Source organism: Euleptes europaea, chromosome 1 (genome assembly GCF_029931775.1).
Source record: "Euleptes europaea isolate rEulEur1 chromosome 1, rEulEur1.hap1, whole genome shotgun sequence".
NCBI lineage: Eukaryota > Metazoa > Chordata > Lepidosauria > Squamata > Sphaerodactylidae > Euleptes > Euleptes europaea.
The window spans coordinates 160,932,531-160,950,144 of NC_079312.1; the positions used below are offsets into that span (position 1 = coordinate 160,932,531).

Here is a 17,614-nt window from a genome sequence, read left to right on the forward strand (position 1 = left end):
TCAACAATAATATAAATCATACTTATAAGCATGACTGTACAAAGTCTCCTCTCAAATATAAATTTTGTCTCACAGCTTTTAAGGGATTATCAAAAAAGCCCAAGTTACCCAAAATCTCAGCTAGAGATCTCACCTCTTCTTCTTCTTCAGACTTCCAACCAGAGAAATCTGATTTGCTTGTCACAAGAATGTTTATTTATTTAAAAAATCAATCTTATCTTTCTCTAAGTTTGATTTATTATAATCATGTAATTATTTCTAGATATCTGATTGGTTACCACTAAATAAGAGATAAACAACGTAAGTGCAAACAGCCAATCAGCATGTGCATATGAGATCATCTGATATAGCAAGATAAAAAGGCCCATCACAACTCTTAAAAAGCAATTAATCTGGCCTTTTTCTGTAATGTTGTAACTAACTATCCAAGACAAGGGCAGATCTAAGCAACAGGCGTGTTATCTCGGACTGTCCATTTCTGGGGGGGAGTGGATCCACGGTGGCCGGGAGCAGCTTCTCGGCCACCATGGAGAAGTAAAAAATGGGAAAAGGGGGAAACGCCCCATAGCGAACAGCAAGGCTGCACCACCGAAAAAAGGTGGTGCATCCCTGCAACTGCTCAAGGATGCGTTCCCAGGGCGAAAGGGGCTATGAAGCTGACTGACGTCAGCTCTGCTCCTTGGATCACCCTTGACCCCAGTGGGGCCTGCCACTTCCAGAATTTAGGTACCAGTGTGGTGGCTGCGGCAGTGGAGGCCCGTGTGACACTGGGGCACAGACCAGCATGTGTGCCACCCGGGACTGCATAAGTGCCCGTTATCCTGGGTTAAACGGGCTCTTACGCCGATGTGGGGTCACGCCGGATCCTATGCAGCTCCCCCCACCCCGCCCAGGAATTGACTCTTAGTCAACTTGCAAACTCAGCAAGAAAAAAATAAGTGACATATTGCAACTGCAGCAATAATAAATATTATAACGTATTTTATTTCCAGATCATAGCGACTGATATTTGTATGATTGGATGGTGGAGATTTTAGAAAAGGTGTGACAGAAGGAAATGATGAAAGGTTTTTGGCATGCTAAAGCAGTAACAAGGAAGATAATAAAAGCTGAGTCCAATGTTCAGTATGTGTGGTCAACATAGATTTAGGAGGTCCCTTCAGTTGGTGTGGCCTTGAGCTAGTCACAGCCTGTGAACTTCATTTCTAATTATTCACAATAATGACCCACTTTTTCAGGATGTTGAAGGGCAAACAGGATGTTGTCAATTAAAATACCAATTAAAGTTAAATTAAAAGACAATTAGGTTCGTAACAATAATCCAAACAGCTACTTTAGGTGTGACCAAGTGGGATTTATTGCCTTTCCCCCCTCGAAATAGCAAGCCTACATGGCATATCAAAAGCATTTTGTAAAATCCCTTCAGGTTCAAAAGCAGTTTGCTATGTGAGGCTGCTGTTTGGGAAGCACAATAAAAAGTCCTCCTAGTTGTGCAGTCCTTGGGATCCTGTCTAATTATAGTGCTTCATAGTAGAAGATAAACTATCTAATAAGGATAATTTCCTTAAATGTAGGAGGATTTCACAAACACCTCAAGTTTAAGACCCATTGCTTTAGTTAAGAAGAAGTCGCAGCTAGGTTTGCCAACCTCCAGGTAGTGGGGGAGAAAATAGACACCACTGTACTAGTATCGAGGAGATTAGGAAATCAGTACAGGAGCGAAAGAACGTATAAAGTGCAAAATTATCTTTATATGCTACATTTTTGCCATAAGTGCCGTTCCTTTTGCTAACTTCCTACTATAGGCACTAGTTTGCAATTTGATTTCCAAACCTCCAGGTAGTATCTGGAGATCTCCTGCTATTACAATTGATCTCCAGCCGATAGAGATCAGTTCACCTGGAGAAAATGGCCGCTTTGGCAATTGGACTCTATGGCATTGGAGTCCCTCCCCTCCCCTCTCCAAACCCCACCCTTCTTAGGCTCCACCCCCAAAACCTCCCGCTGGTGGCAAAGAGGGACCTGGCAACACTAGACACAGCACATTCTGTTCTTAGCATGTGATGTGTAACATATGATTCACAGAAGACATAGGGTGAAAACACATGGTCACTTTAGCCTCCTTTATTCCCTGTTTCAGCCAGGGTTCAGCCAGGATTAAACGCATGTGTTTCGCCGAACGTGCGTTCAATCCTAGCTGAATCCTGGCTGAAACAGGGAATAAAGGAGGCTAAAGCGACCATGCGTTTTCGCCCACAGTCTCACTAGAGATTTCCAAAGGAAAAGAATTACAGGTGGGAACTAAATGATATGATCCTAGATGGCATCCATTAGTATATAAAACACACACACACACACATGCACAAAGGATATAAAGTTTTCTGTTCATGTAATTTGGGACAGTGTTTTACTCTATGTCGTCTACGATTCAGGTGTAATTTGGGCGGCTAGTTAATGAGGGGGTTACATAAGAAATCTGGCAGACATATTTTAGATAGTCAGGGCAGATGGGTAAATGGGAACTCTTGAGGCTCCTCTAATTCTGCATGTTAATAACCCACAGGTCCAGAGTCTGGAACAGCACAACCAGGTCTTACTTGCAAGGTGGAACTTCTTGAAAGAGCAAGACAACTCCGTTTCGGACTTGGATATCAAACTTATCTACGACCAGTACATGAACAAACTGAGGCAACAGATCCGATCTATCGATGCCGAGAAAGAACAGCTGGACTTGGAGCTTGACGAAGTGCTGGAGGCCATGGACAGCTTCCGGGGCAAGTAAGTGTCTCTTCTGTCTTTTTCAGGACTTGGTAGTCACATAATAAAAACTCCATAACCTGGCAGTCTTTCTCCTGTATCTTTCTGGAAATAGTTTGCACAGACACACAGAGATACACTGCCCTGACTTTATATCTAATACACTGGGATGGGTTGTGAAGATCGTGAGAGCATCACCATGGGGTGGGTATAGGCTTACCAGGTTGCGTAGCTCCATCAGCGGGAGCTTTTCAAAAGTGTTTCTTCCGTGAGTGATGCATGTGCGTGCCTGGTGCAATGCGCGTGTGCGTCCGCACAACGCGCCTACGTCACTTCCGTGTTTACTTCGAAGCGACGTGGACGCAATATCAATCGCAGCTGAAACTCTATGGTTTCCATAGAGGTTCTGCGGAGGTTGCTAGAGTGTCTGCATCACTTCCGGGTAAGAATGGAAAGGATGCAGGCACGTCGCGTCGCACAGGCGCGCGTGCACGCGTTGCCCGCCAGCCTTTAGCTGGTCGACAGGCAGCCCGGTGTATTGTCGGGACCCGCCACCACCGGGCACTTGGCAACCCTAGGTGGGTATCTATATATTTTTTGGGAGGAGCGGTATATACATGTAGAAATATGTGACATTGTATATTAGACAAGGGGGGGGGGGTTGAACCTGAAATGGCCTGATAAGGGCTGAATATGCACCAGGAGGCCTGTAACGGCTGAGAGTAGTTGAGAGGCTGCCATTTTGTGGCACCACCATGCACCCAGCCCGCCATGTCAGAATTCTAAATGCACCCACAGGCTCAAAATGGTCGGGGACCCCTGCCTTAGTCTATTGTACATTTTACTTGATTGTTATCCAATGCTGCCCATCCTGGCTGACCAGGCCTTTGTTAGGCAGATGACTCAGAATGGGTAGCTGATGTTTCTTTAATGAGTGCTAATTGCCCCATAATAGTTTTAAGTATGCATTAGACCCTGGAGAAGTGACCTCTCCCTGCTGACTCAGAGATTTGAACAATATGAGTACTAAGAGTAATTGGATAAGAACGACTTAGCAGACAAAGGGGTCAATCACACACTGCTTGTTATTGGAAAAGAGATAAAATATTCCTTACTGCTATGTTTTGCCCCAAAATCTGGTGACCTCCCCCGACTAGGGTTGCCAGGTCCCTCTTCACCATCGGCAGGAGGTTTTGGGGGGGCGGAGCCTGAGGAGGCCGGGGTTTGGGGAGGAGAGGGACTTCAATGCCATAGAGTCCAATTGCCCAAGCGGCCATTTTCTCCAGGTGAACTGATCTCTATCGGCTGGAGATCAGTTGTAAAAGCAGATCTTCTGCTATTACCTGGAGGTTGGCAACCCTACCCCCATGTCATAAAAGCAGACATAAAAATAGATAGACAATTTTTAACAACAACAGACAATTTATTAGATAACATGAAATCAACACAGCCATAAAAGAGATCAGTGGAATTGGAAATTTTGCCAGAGAAACTGGACAGAAAGGAGATTTAATTTCTAGACTATTAAAGAAATCTAAAAGAACCGAATACTGGCATGTTCTTATATCCAGGGCCTTCCATTTTCCAGAGGACCAAACTGTACATGAAGGAGCCTATGTGAAATTCAAGTGTATGCGCATAAACTCCATGTACAGGACCCTTGAATCTACGGAGACTGGGAATGGTGCCAGCAAGTAGGCTCCTGATCACACCCTTCCACATACCCATTTGTACCCAGATGGGTGCCCAAACAGGACTAGTGATTATACAAGAGGGAGTTTCACAGCAGAGAGATTATATCATGAAAAACAACCTCTCTGTCATGTGTTGGGGAGACTGAGATTCTCTGATGGAATCTGGCTGCCAGACAAGAGAGGCAACCCGCTCCAACCCTAACCCTCAACCAGCCACAAAGTACCTTCTTCTACAATTGTGAAACGGAGGGTTAGAAGTAATGATGATTGAGCCACAGCAGCACCAGCAGTCCTTGCTGTGCCCAGCACAGGAGGCACAATTGGGTGTACCACCTGGACAAGGGGGCTCTTGTGCCAGTGATGGGATTCTTTTCTTGGCAGCTGCTCAAGCAGAGATCAGATTGCAAATGAGTGCATTTTTGACATGACGGTGGTTGTACGGAGACCTTTTATTTCCCTTCTGAGAAACCTACTAAACCCCTAATCTTAGTCTTGGCTAATGAATTAATGTTCTAGCATCCTGTTGGCTTGACTAGTGCATAATGAATTGGTTCTTCGAGTTGTTTGAAAAGCCAGTAGACAAAGCATTGTGGGTATGCAGCCAAACGGAAAAGAAATATGAGGCGCAACGGGAGCGCAATGCATAATTATGCGTTAACATCATACACCAGCCTCCATGGTCTTGTTCTTCTGTATCTTTCTGCATGTTCCTCCTTGTACCTGTCTCTATTCCGATGCCAATCTCCTAGTGAAGCATAAGATTACCATCTCTATTCCCGTCCTTTGTTCCCTTATTTTTGGCAGCACCCTACCACTAGAATTCCCTTTCAAGTATCATTTGATTTTCCTCCTCCATTACCACATTCAAATTGCTCATTAAGGTACATCTCCCCATTCTTGCGTCTCTTTGCTGATTTTATCCCTTTATGTCCTGTTTGGACTAAAATATAAACCTGCAGACAGGGCATGCCTCATTTTTACAACGTCTAGCAGCCTGTAGGTGCCTGTAAATAATAAGCAATAATGATGTGTGTGTAAAATTCCATCAAGTTGCAGCCGATTTATGGCAACCCAGTAGGGTTTTCTAGGCAAGAGACTAACAGAGGTGGTTTGCCATTGCCTTCTTCTTCATAATGACCTGGACTTCCTTGGTGGTCTCCTTATCCAAGTACTAACCAGGGCCGACCCCACTTAGCTTTTGAGACCTGACAAGATTAAGCTAGGCTGGGTCTTCCAGGTCGGGGTAGCAATAACGATACCCTGCTATAAATATTCCTGGTAAAAGAGAGGGACAGATACAAAGATGCCAGATGCCAGATAATTCAGTGGTAAAGCATCATAACATCACAAACCAAGGGTGTGGTTACATGATCCATTTGATGACAGATCTATCAGTGACAGGAGGAAGGAGGGAGAGGTGGAGATTACTAGGCATCCTCTGCTTATTTTTAAATGATGTGCAAGTTTGTGAAACCTACCCAGTTCTGTGCAAATATGTCTGTCTGTCTGTCTGTCTGTCTGTCTGTCTGTCTGTCTGTCTGTCTGTCTGTCTGTCTCTCTCTCTCTCTCTATCTATCTATCTATCTATCTATCTATCTATCTACTTATTTATCTCATACCTCCTTAATTACTTCAGGATTAGTAATATGTGAAGTTTGGCCCAGTTTTAAGTTCTTTTATTCCATTTGCATCTTTTGCCCATTTTTTTGTTATTGATGCTAACAGGACCATTTATAAAAATGCAGAAGAAAAGCAATCACACATATGGCTGTATCAGGATTCTACTGGTGTGTTGTTAAACTGGTGTGCATGTGCATTCTTGTGTACTAGTGAAAAACCACACAAAACAGTATCTTGATATTAAGGTACATATAATTACATCAAGATTGCTGTTATGCAAGGTTTCATCAATGGCTGCTGGTAACAGAAGGGGGGAAGCATGCAAATAAACTGATTTTTTTTTCAGTCCCACTTCAGGTCTGGTTTTTGAACTGAGATTACAGTTTAGCCTGGCCAGGCAAGGGCAGGGGGAAAGGAAGCTGCAGGTGCAGAGCATGATTCCCCTGAGGTCTCACCAGACTGCTAGTTCTCATGAGACTTAGAGGAAACTGAGTACTTAGGGGTTGCCAGGTTCCCCCTGGCCACTGGTGGGGGATGGGGGGTAGAGTTGCCAGATCCAGGTTGGGAAACTCCTGGAGATTTGGGCTGGAGCCTAGGAAAGACAGTAGGGTTTCCAGGATCCTCTTTGCCACCAGTGGGGTTTTTTTGGGGCGGAGCCTGAGGAGGGCGGGGTTTGGGGAGGGGAGGGACTTCATGCCATAGAGTCCAATGGCCAAAGTGGCCATTTCCTCCAGGTGAACTGATCTCTGTCGGCTGGAGATCAGTTGTAATAGCAGGAGATCTCCAGCTAGTACCTGGAGGTTGGCAACTGTAGAAGACAGGGACCTCAGTGGGGTACAGTGCCATAGAGTTCACCCTCCAAACCATACATTTTCTCCAGAGGAACGGATCTCTATAGTCTGGTGATGAGCTGTAATTCTCGGGGATCCCCAGGTCCCACCTGGAGGTTGGCATCCCTAAGTGCGGCCTGCTGTACTGGCTTCATAAGGGGCTTAGAGGGAGATCAGTGGGGAGGTTGTGGCTGGCTTCCCTCTCCAGGCTGTACAACTAGGGTTGCCAACTTCCAGGTGGTCCCTGGAGATCTCCCACTATTTGGCTGCTCTGTGAAAGGAAGATTAATTACAACATAAGCTCTGGCATTTGCATTTCCAACCCCTCTCCCCCAACCTCCAATTTACCAGAATACTACTAATGCCCTTTCTCAGAACTGCTATCCTGTTTACCCTGAGAATAAAATGTGCACATGGGTGGCAGGCTGAAGAAGGATGTGGGTGGACAAATAAATCCCCTCATCTGTCATTGGGTTATTATTTACACCCACATCTCTTCAGGGATTAATACAAACATCTGTACCTTTTTGTGTGAGAACTTTGTTTACTTTGCATGTGGCATCCAAACAGTGTAGGAGTGTTTATTGGCGCTGCCAATTCAAATTAGACTTTTACCTGGGCTTCTTTTTGCCTGGTATGTCAGGTGTCCCTTAGGCCCAAGGTCCTCAAAAGGTAGGGTTGCCAACCTCCAGGTAGTAGCTGGAGATCTCCTGCTATTACAACTCATTTCCAGCCGATAGAGATCAGTTCCCCTGGAAAAAATGGCCGCTTTGGCAATTGGACTCTATGGCATTGAAGTCCCTCCCCAAACCCCGCCCACCTCAGGCTCCGCCCCAAAAACCTCCCGCCAATGGCGAAGAGGGACCTGGCAACCCTATCAAAAGGTGAGGCTGGCCAGCTTTAAAAAGTTGTATGCAGTTGTGGGGAAACCTTTCTTTGAGCCCAGTTCTCGTCTGCATTGAGAGAGCCAAGAAATGGACTCCACACAGCAGAAGTTCCTACAAGGGTTTCCAGTGGGGTTGCCAACCTCCAGGTGGTGGCTGGACATCTCCTGATATTACAACTGATCTCCAGGCAACAGAGATCAGTTCCCGTGGAGAAAATGGCCACTTTGGAAGGTGGATTCTATGGCATTATACCCCACTGAAGTCCCTTCCCAAACCCCGCCTTCATCAGGCTCCACCCCCAGAAGCTCCCAGTATTTCCCAACCTGGAGCTGGCAATCCTAAACTCCAACAGGTGGCTTTGCGCTACTGGTAGATTGCTAGTAGCTGCAGAGTATCTCATGCATTTTCTAGAAAGCCCAGGAAAAGATCACGAGAGGATCTGCTCTAGGCTCCTCCCCCCACATTTTTTATTTCATAGGACTTTTCCTGCACTGTTTAGCTGAAAGCTTAATTTCTAGTGCTCTTCCTACTCCATATTCTGTGTCTAGGACAAAATAAAACTTGGTAGCATGTGGGGAGGGGGAAGTAACTCAAGGTATTACTCAGAAGTAGCTCTCATTAAAGAAAAGGTTGGTGACCCTTGCTGTACTGTTAACAAAAGTAGATTAGATGTTTGCTTGGAATTCTCAAAACATTTTTGTCTGTACTACATACCTATGCAATTCTATGGTGCTGAAGACGGAACACTTATCCATATTCTCCTGGACCTTAAAAACCATCACACTTCAGGCTCACATGCCTCCTCTCTTTCTTTCTTGTTTCAGGGCAGACTCATGAATATGGTAATTACCCTCAGATCTTTTGCAGGTCATATTGAAACTCTCTTGGTTTTCCTCAGATGTATTGCCCAAAGAGAACTTTGATTTTTCTCTTCAGAAGAAACTTTGGTGGCACGTCTAGTTCTGGGGACTGGCCCGGGGACATTCCTGCAGTTGGCACAAGAACCAACTAGTTGTGCAGGTTTCACACAAATTCTTAATACCTGTTTGAAGTGGCAGTGACAAACTGCCAGCTAAAAACACCCAGAAGAGCTGGACTGTAGGAATCAGAATGTGTTTCTGTCCCTACCAAGAAGAAGAGCCTTCCCCTTAGATCTGCACCTCCAGATCTGGACTGTTATATTCATTCAATTTGTGGAGGTTCAAAACAGTTTTTAATTTAACTTAACTCATGCTAGAAGACCATTTGGGAACCTCAGAAAGGTATCCCCAGACAGCATCAATCATCAAGCCAGGTAATGGGGCTTTTGTTATTACACAACGACAACTTTTCCCAAGGGAAAACAAAGGAACAGCCCAGGAGAAAAAGCTGAAGGTGCCAGCAAGGAGTTTAACAGCAAAATTAAAATGTGTGAAACTTCCTGGTTTCGATTTTTTTGCTCTTTCCTTTATCACACAATGAATGAGTTAATTGTTTCCCTCCAATTTGGAATCCGTTCCCGATTTCACAATCTCTTTGCTGGACCAGCTAGCTGAAATGGAATAGGTTTCTTATGTCTTGAGACCAATATTTGCCTTATCCGTAATTTGCCGATCCTAATGCAAGAATCATATATTTGCTACTGTAGATAAGTGTCCTGAATACGCTGTTATGTGATTCGTGTCTTGAAGTTTGATAAAAAGAAGAATCAAATCCACACAAAAAGTGCATACGATGGTATGCATCAGAAATTGGCTTAATTGCATGTTTTGTGCATGTTATTCATATTGGTTATTTTCATGCAGCATTTCTTTCTGGCTTTCCTTTGTTCCATATGGTACAGCAATTCATATTTGCATTATACTTAGGGCTGCTGCACCAAATGCTTTCCCCTTTGGATTTTCATTCTGAAAATACTGATGGGGGAAAAGAGAGAAAGATTTCCTTAAACGTCTTTTAGTTGTGGGGAAAAAAATCACCATTTTTTGATGGAAATGTGCCGAAATAGAGGATGAAACACTTTGCAAAATGTACCCTTCCATCTTTTTCATTGTTTGAGGGCAAAAATGTTCACCCATTTAGAGTGAGGGCAGATAACAATGCCCTCGTTTTGATTTGGCTTAATGGCAATATACAAACAAATTGGATTGTTGCATAGCCAAGTGATATTGTCACATTGCCTAAGTGTTCCCTGATGGTATGCATGTGCTTTAAGGGGAAGCTATAGAGTTAAAGTAATGGAACTGAAGGTTCAGATTGGGGGGTAGAAGTAACTCCAAAATGAAAAACAGTACATGAAAAAAATAACCTGGGGGACTTATGAAACGTTGTTCTCTCTCCCGCTCCAAACAAAATTTCTTTAGACCCCTCACATTTTCTTGGGTAAAAATTCAGTAAAGCCCTATGTTTCCATTCTATTCACTGCTTCTTGTGTGCCTTGTTTTCTTCTATATTGTGTGTAAAGTGCTGTCAAGTCACAGCCAACTTAAGGCAACCAAGTAGGGTTTTCAAGGCAAGAGACTAACAGAATTGGTTTGTCACTGCCTTTCTTTGCAAAGCAACCCTGTTATTTCTTGGTGGTCTCACATCGAAATGCTAGCCGGGGCTGACCCTGCTTAGCTGAGCTTCAGTCTAGTTCCACATTAACATACCACACCCTCATTAGCACATTATCTTGATACTTTCAGGACAATGGTTAGCACATTACCTTTAATACTTTGCAGGACAATGACTCAGCTCAAACCCAACCCCCTTCTGACTATATATTACTCTTCCTACACACTTGACACTGAAAGACACTGTCCTTCAGTGTTACTCCTTTGAAGATGCCTGCCACAGCTACTGGTGAAACGTCAGGAAAGAAAATACCAAGACCACTGTCACACAGCCCGGATAGCCTACAAGAACCGAAGATCAGGCTAGCCTGGGCTATCCAGGTCAGGTTTCTTCTATATTGCTTCTTCGTTATTCCTAGGATAGTTAACAGGGGTCATCTCAGCAAGTTAAGAATGTTATAATAAATATGGTGACAATGCCATGTAGCCAATTCAATTTAAGTATATGATGTCAGTAAAGGCAAACAAAGCCAACTGTGTTTGTAGGGGAGAGCTTTTCTGATCCATAACATAATGCTTTGCTGACCCAGGGTTATTTAAGAAGGAACGCCGCTATTCAATAAATATTAGAGACATTTTTCCAAAGTTAACAATTTATTAAAACACAACTTTATTAAACAACAACATTATTAACATTTAATTGTAAAGAATTGGAGTGATTTTGGAATAAATTGGCCACTGCTTGGAATTGGCAAACAGCTGCGACCCCCGTGGCGCAGCATGTGCGATGTGTCAAATGCCAAGGCCGTTCCCACCACGGCCATAAGTAGCATCTGCCCACAGCGGTCCCGCTGTGGGCAACTGGGATGGCAGTACCAGGATGACACCAGGACGAACGCCACTGGGTGTTATCCCCCACCACATGGGAAGAGGCGGACAACCTGCCCTGCCACCAGGGCCTGCCCATGAAGCCTCTCCCAAAACCCCTTAACTAGGGTTCCCAAATCAGGGAAGCGACCCCATACCTATGGCGCTTCCCCCCAACGTGACACATCCCCATGCCGAACCGCCAACAAGCTGCAAGGAGACCGAACTCACGGGCCCCCGCAACTGCAGGGAGACCGAACTAAACTCTCAGACCCTTGCAGCTTCCGCCACCCTTCACAGCTGCAGCCAATTCCTTAAGCCCCCCCGAACATTGTGTAGCCAGAGATCCATGCCCCAGCTGGTGAGGTGCACGCCATCCCTACGATAAAATGATGCTATGCGGAAAGAAATGTCCCATTGGCGTATTATCATTCCGCCTAGTCTGATCACTGCCCTCCCAACAGCGTTGGTGACTTTCCTCCTAGCCACGTCTACCCTCCGCACATTGCGGGCGCCTCTCCAGCACCTCCTTTCCAGGAGATCCGACCAGCAGATAACCGTTGCCGGGCATAACGATGCCAGCACTGATAAATCACGGCAAATTTCCGTAGCAAGGTCCTTGCCCCGAGTGTATACTAAGTCATTTTCACCTAGCTGGAGAACCAGTGCGTGAGGAGCTCCAAACCTTTCCAGCAGGTGATGCAGGACCGGCATCAGTGAACGCCAACGCATGCCTCGTTGGCCGAACCATTGCACCCGGACCGCTTGCTCCAGTCCCAAATGCTGACCCCATCCAGATGCCACAGCATAACGTTCATTCCAGAAAACGATGCTATGGCCCACGATCCATACTGTCCGCCATGGACCTAAAACTCAGAGAACAATTAAAGGAAAACACGGTCAGGCCTGACATAGGACTTATATGAAGCAGAACGCCATCGGCCGATGGCTTGTATCTGACTGGGAACCATGCCCTCCCAAGCCGCTTGTGTGGCTGCCCCTATACGAAAGGAGTGGCCACTAAATTCAGATGTGGAGAAACCCATGGAGCTGACCGTGGCTTTAAAGACGCTGATAAACTGGTAACGAGTCAGTGGAGTGCAGTCAGCGTGCATCAATAAGTATCCTCCGACGTGCGGCCGTATGGCTAGAAATCTCTTTAACGCCCTGACAGGGCACGGCCGTACAGTAGAAGCCTTGTGCAGCCGGACACTCATCCCTTTTCCGGATTGGTCAGTCTTGGATCGCCTAATGACAATTATCAATGCCGACTTATGAAAGCGTATATCACCCAACAGCAACGCCCTGCCGGTCAAATCGTGTCGGGATTGAGCCACGAGTTCGCTGAGTCTAAACGCCCCGAAGAAAGCTAAAGATAACGCGGCCTCAAATAAAGTGGCTTCATAGCAAGAATTGCACAAGGAAGGCAGCGATTGGACAATTATTGTCAACATATCCAACGTGACTGGCCTCCTGTCGTCCCTGATAGAAGGTATCTCGCGTTGCCAGCCCTTGACAGCCTTCCTGGCTCGAAAGGAAGCACAAGGGTCATCAAAACCATGAGCTTTCGAAAAGAAAGAAATAGCCGCCATGTGAACCCCAATAGTCCTAGCAGCATACCCAGCGTCTTTTAAATGGGCTAAGTAACGTAGAGCCAGCGTTTCTGTGACAGGCCACAGACCAGCTCGGCCCATAGTGGACATAAAATTCTCAAATTGATGCACAGCTCTATCATATGCCCGAATGGTGGCAGGGGCCATTGAGCTCCGGATGCCGGTCATAATGATGTGTCCCCAAGAGCCCAAAGCTCTGTTGGAAAGGGTTGCGGGAGCCGATTCGCATCTGGTGCCAGGAGACGGAATCTGTCCATCTGAAAACGAGACAGAGCATCCGCTAAGCAATTATCTAGGCCTGGCACGTGTTGGGCTGTCATAGAAATGTTATTGGCTAAAGATGTTAACACCAGGAAGCGCACGAGGCGCATGACCCTGTCTGATCTGGAGGTTTGCCTGTTAACCACCCTGACCACAGCCTGGTTGTCGCACCAGAAGCGAACTCTGGCATTCTGGAAACGGTCAGCCCAGATGTGAACCGCAACCACTATGGGGAATAATTCCAAGAATGTTAAATCCCGGCATATGCCCGACCCCTGCCAACCCTCAGGCCAACGCTGTGCACACCACTGACCGTCAAAATAAACCCCGAAACCGATGCTGCCAGCAGCATCAGATTGGACTTGCAAATCCCGTCCTAAATCAAGGCTGTGTTGCCAAAGGGATATGCCATTGTATTGCTCAAGAAACTGAAGCCACGTTTTTATGTCCTCTTTTATGCCTTTTGAAACCCTGATACGATGGTGTGGGGCTCTAACGCCCCTTGTGGCTTGATTGAAGCGAGCACAAAAGGCCCTGCCCGGGGCAATGACCCGGCAAGCAAAATTTAGATGGCCGATGAGAGACTGCAACTCTTTCAAGGTGCATTTCTCTTTACTAGCAACTAGAGACAGCAATGCCCTTAGGGCCATGAGTTTGTCTTCAGGCAATCTGGAAGTCCCATTGCTGGTATCGATCTGAATGCCCAGAAATGTAAGAATAGGGGAAGGACCCTCTGTTTTTTCTGCTGCTAACGGCACACCTAATTCCTCAGCCAAAGCGGAAAAGGCTGTCAGAAGGTTGCCGCATGAAGGGTCATTGTGAGGCCCGATAAATAAAAAATCATCCAAATAATGGGTCACGGTGGACAACCCCGTTCGCCAGCATATTGCCCATTCCAAAAAGGAACTGAAGGCCTCAAATGCTGCACATGCTACAGAGCAGCCCATTGGCATGGCCTTATCTACGTAAAATGACCCCCCAAACTGGAAACCCAGTAAACAGAAATCGTCCGGGTGTACTGGAAGCAACCTGAAAGCTGACTGAATGTCACATTTTGCTAACAAGGCTGAGTGACCACAAGATCTTACCAAACTCAGCGCATGATCGAATGATGAATATTTTACCGTTGACAGCTCGGGTGGAATCCCATCGTTAACAGAGAGCCCCTTTGGGTAGGAAAGGTGGTGTATCAACCTGAACTCCCCAGGTGCTTTTTTAGGCACTACTCCCAGCGGAGATACTCTCAGATTGGGAATAGGTGGGGAAGAAAAGGGGCCAGCAATTCTGCCCAATTCTAACTCCTTGCTGATTTTTTGAGTTACTACTTCGGGCAGATCTGTAGCTGATTTCAGATTGCCTGCTGACATAGGTGGTCGGGCGTTGAAAAAAGGAATGCGGAAACCAACTGAGAAGCCCTCTAACAGGTATAGTGCTCCAGCCTTATTTGGATAACGAGCCAACAGTGGCCTCAAATTGTCTAGTTTAATTGGTGTGCAGGCCAGACCCTGTAGACGCCCGCGTCTACTTGGTAGCGGAGCTGTTGGTATTGGCGGAACTGCTATCTTTCTTGCTACCTGAAGGGCCTGACCTGCCCCCCCGAAAGGGCTGACGACCAGAAGGGCCCCCCCGTGGGCAAGTGGAACGAGGATGGGGGCCAAAGCACATCTCACAAGAGTGATCATATTTGCACGTTTTCCTTTGGCATTTTCCCACCCCATAATCCCAACAAAAACGTTTTTCGGGGTCCCTACGGGGCTTGTTAGGCCATGAAGCTTTGTTGACCTCGACTCTGGGCTTCGTAATGTGCGGACCGACCTTGAGTAGCCATAAATTACTATTAATGAGGTCCCAGCGGGTCCTCTCATTTTTAGATGCACGTTTACGGAAGGCTTCGTCGTATTCTATGGCAGCGGAATCGCCGGCCAAGGTCCTAGCCCTGAGCACATTACCCTGGTGATTTAAGAGGTGCCAGGCCCTTTCCGGGTAGGAAGAAGCAACTACGCCAGCAAAAATGGTAAACCCTGCTATCCACTTATCAAATGACCTGTCACCTACACCCGCCTTGTCCTTCCGTTTATCCCGTGAAGATGGCCTAGACTTACGGCCTTCCTCCTCCTCCGGCTTTATGAGGGTAAAGACATCGACATAGTAGCCGTTGAGAATGTCCTTCCTCAGCCTCCTGGGAAGATGAATGCCAGGGGGATCCTCATCATCTTTAAATGCAGGAGGAAGAATGAGACCCCTGCTAAGTGGCCTTGGTTCCCACATCTCCCTGGCTTCCCCATGACCTGGCTGTTGTGGTTGCTCTTTAAGACGCTTAAGTGCCCAATTAGATAAACCGGGCACATACGCTGCAGAGAGCCAGTAATCATTTGTCCCATCAAGTGAGTCACTAGAATTAGAAGACTCACCGTCGGAAGAAGAAGACGACGATTCTACCGTTCGCCTCCGCTTGTCAGACCTCTTCCTGCTCCGTTTTTTAACAGCCTTGCCGCCCCTCTTGGGTCGTCTCTGGTCAGGACTGCTCGAGGATGAGCTGGAATGTGCAGAGGAAGGAGAGTCCCCGCCTCCCCTAGTGCGTTTATTTGAGCGGCCCCTACAAGTATTGAGACCACTGGGGCCAGGCATAGCATCATCCTCATCCTGGCGTGCATTCCACTCATTTATCTTATTAGAAAGCTTTTGCACCGCATAAGAAAGGTCTCTGAAGCCGGCAGCTCTTGCGCGAGCTTTTGCTTTAGACATGGGCAAATGCTTCGCGGCTGTGACCCCCCGAGTAGAGCTCCCAGTGTGCGGGGACCGGACTGCATTAACAGCGGTCTGTAAAGCCCTGGTAGCGCTTGAACCAGCGGCCCTAGAGCGCGTAAGCCTATCTTGGCTGTGAGACGGAGTCTGGTTTGTTGGAGGAGGACCAGCACGACGCCTAGTAGAAGCCAGCGCGGCCCAAGAACGTCGAGTAGCCCCAGCCCTCCCCCTAGTCCGTGGAGTAGAGACCTGCTGCTGAGAAGCAGCCTTGCGTTTTGGGGCCATACTCAATTAATTATACCCACCCTGACTCAGAAATAGCAGGGGGAAATATGTAGGCAAGAAACTAAAACTGCAATATATTTAAGTAAAGGTCTATGAGATAGGAAGCAATAAGCAACAATTTGTAGAAAATCCAAGTAAGGATCTATGAGATAGGAAGCAATGAACCACAAGTTGTAGCAGGGTCAAGTAAAGATCTATGAGATAGGAAGCAATAAACACAATTTGTAGTAGATTCAAGTGAAGATCTATGATATGTTAACAGGATTAGATTGGCTTTATATGCCTGAATGCCTGACTGCCTACAACAGGAGGAGCAGATAGCAAATTTCTAGCCCCAATAAGTCAACTGGAGAGCAAATGCTTGGTGTAAAACGTGTGGCTATATGAAACCACATGTAGCACGTGTACTGCTCTGAAGGAGGCAGGCCAGCGGGGAAAACAGTCACCAGCAAAACGTTTGCTTAACAAGATGAAAAAGGGGGGGGGTTGCTTACAGCAAAGCAACAGTCGCTATAATAGCGTTATCAAACAGGAGAAAAAAGGGGGGGTTGCTGCAGAGTAGGCTGCTTGCAGCAGCGTAAGCACCACCCACTGAAGCAAGCGTGGGATGTATTGTGCCCTTCAATAGCTTAGGCACACTGGGCAAAACAGCCCGCAGGCTCCAGCCGGCCCCTTCTTCCCCTTCCCCCCCCCAACCGATCCGATCTATCTGGGCTTGTCCGCTCAATAAAGATGTCTCTCTGTGCTTGTCCGCTCTCTACTAAACTCGCCTCCACTCTCGTTAAATATCTCCCTAGGCTTGTCCGCTCAAACCAACAATCGCTCCTCAACCACCGTTCCGTCTTCAAGCAGAAAAACGGAGTGAGCTGTGGGCGGGCTCCGCTCCCCTTTATATAGTATTGGGGCGGAGTTTTCCACGCCCCCACCCAGCTCCCGCCTTCCGCCCCCATTGGCTGGGACCCTTCCTTGTCCCAGCCAATGAGAGGGCTGTAGCCGGGCAGATCGGGACCGGCACGAGCCGCGTGTGCGCGCAAACGCACATGTCGGCCGGCCGGGCCTGATCGCCCCCCCCCTCGCCGCGATCGTTCCCTCTCTCTCCCGGGGCAGCAAAGATGGCTCCCGGGAAGGCGGGAACCATGGCTTATAGCTGAACAAAGTAGGCTACAATGTCATAAAAAAGAAAATGAAGCCAATTGGCAGAGAGTGGAAAGGTGGCAATGTAAATGAACATGCAAATATTTTTTGAAGGTGCTTTTTTGTCACTGTCAAAAATGTTCCCAAAAAACAGTGAGTAGTTTCAATTTTGTCCTGAAACCCTTCTAAAGCCAGATGCCCTGCTAATGTTAATCTGCAAAACTTTATGAAAATTTGTACTGATAAACTAATATAGATGAGTCCCTTTTACCAGATATGTAATGAATAAGTGCAATCTTATGCAGTTGCCACAGTTGATTTCAATTGTCTCAGACTGGAATAACCAAGAGTAGGATTGCGCTACAAAAGGTCAATGTAGTCCAACAA

At 46.7% G+C, this 17,614-nt stretch overlaps 1 protein-coding gene across 1 annotated transcript in view; it reads left to right on the top strand.

Moving 5' to 3' along the window:
• LOC130477224 (keratin, type II cytoskeletal 80-like) overlaps positions 1-17,614 on the top strand; it is a 69,263-nt gene that overhangs the window by 16,732 nt on the left and 34,917 nt on the right. The window contains exon 2 of the mRNA XM_056849254.1: positions 2,564-2,778. Within this exon, the coding sequence (XP_056705232.1) occupies positions 2,564-2,778 (215 nt within the window). The remainder of the gene's footprint in view (positions 1-2,563; positions 2,779-17,614) is intronic.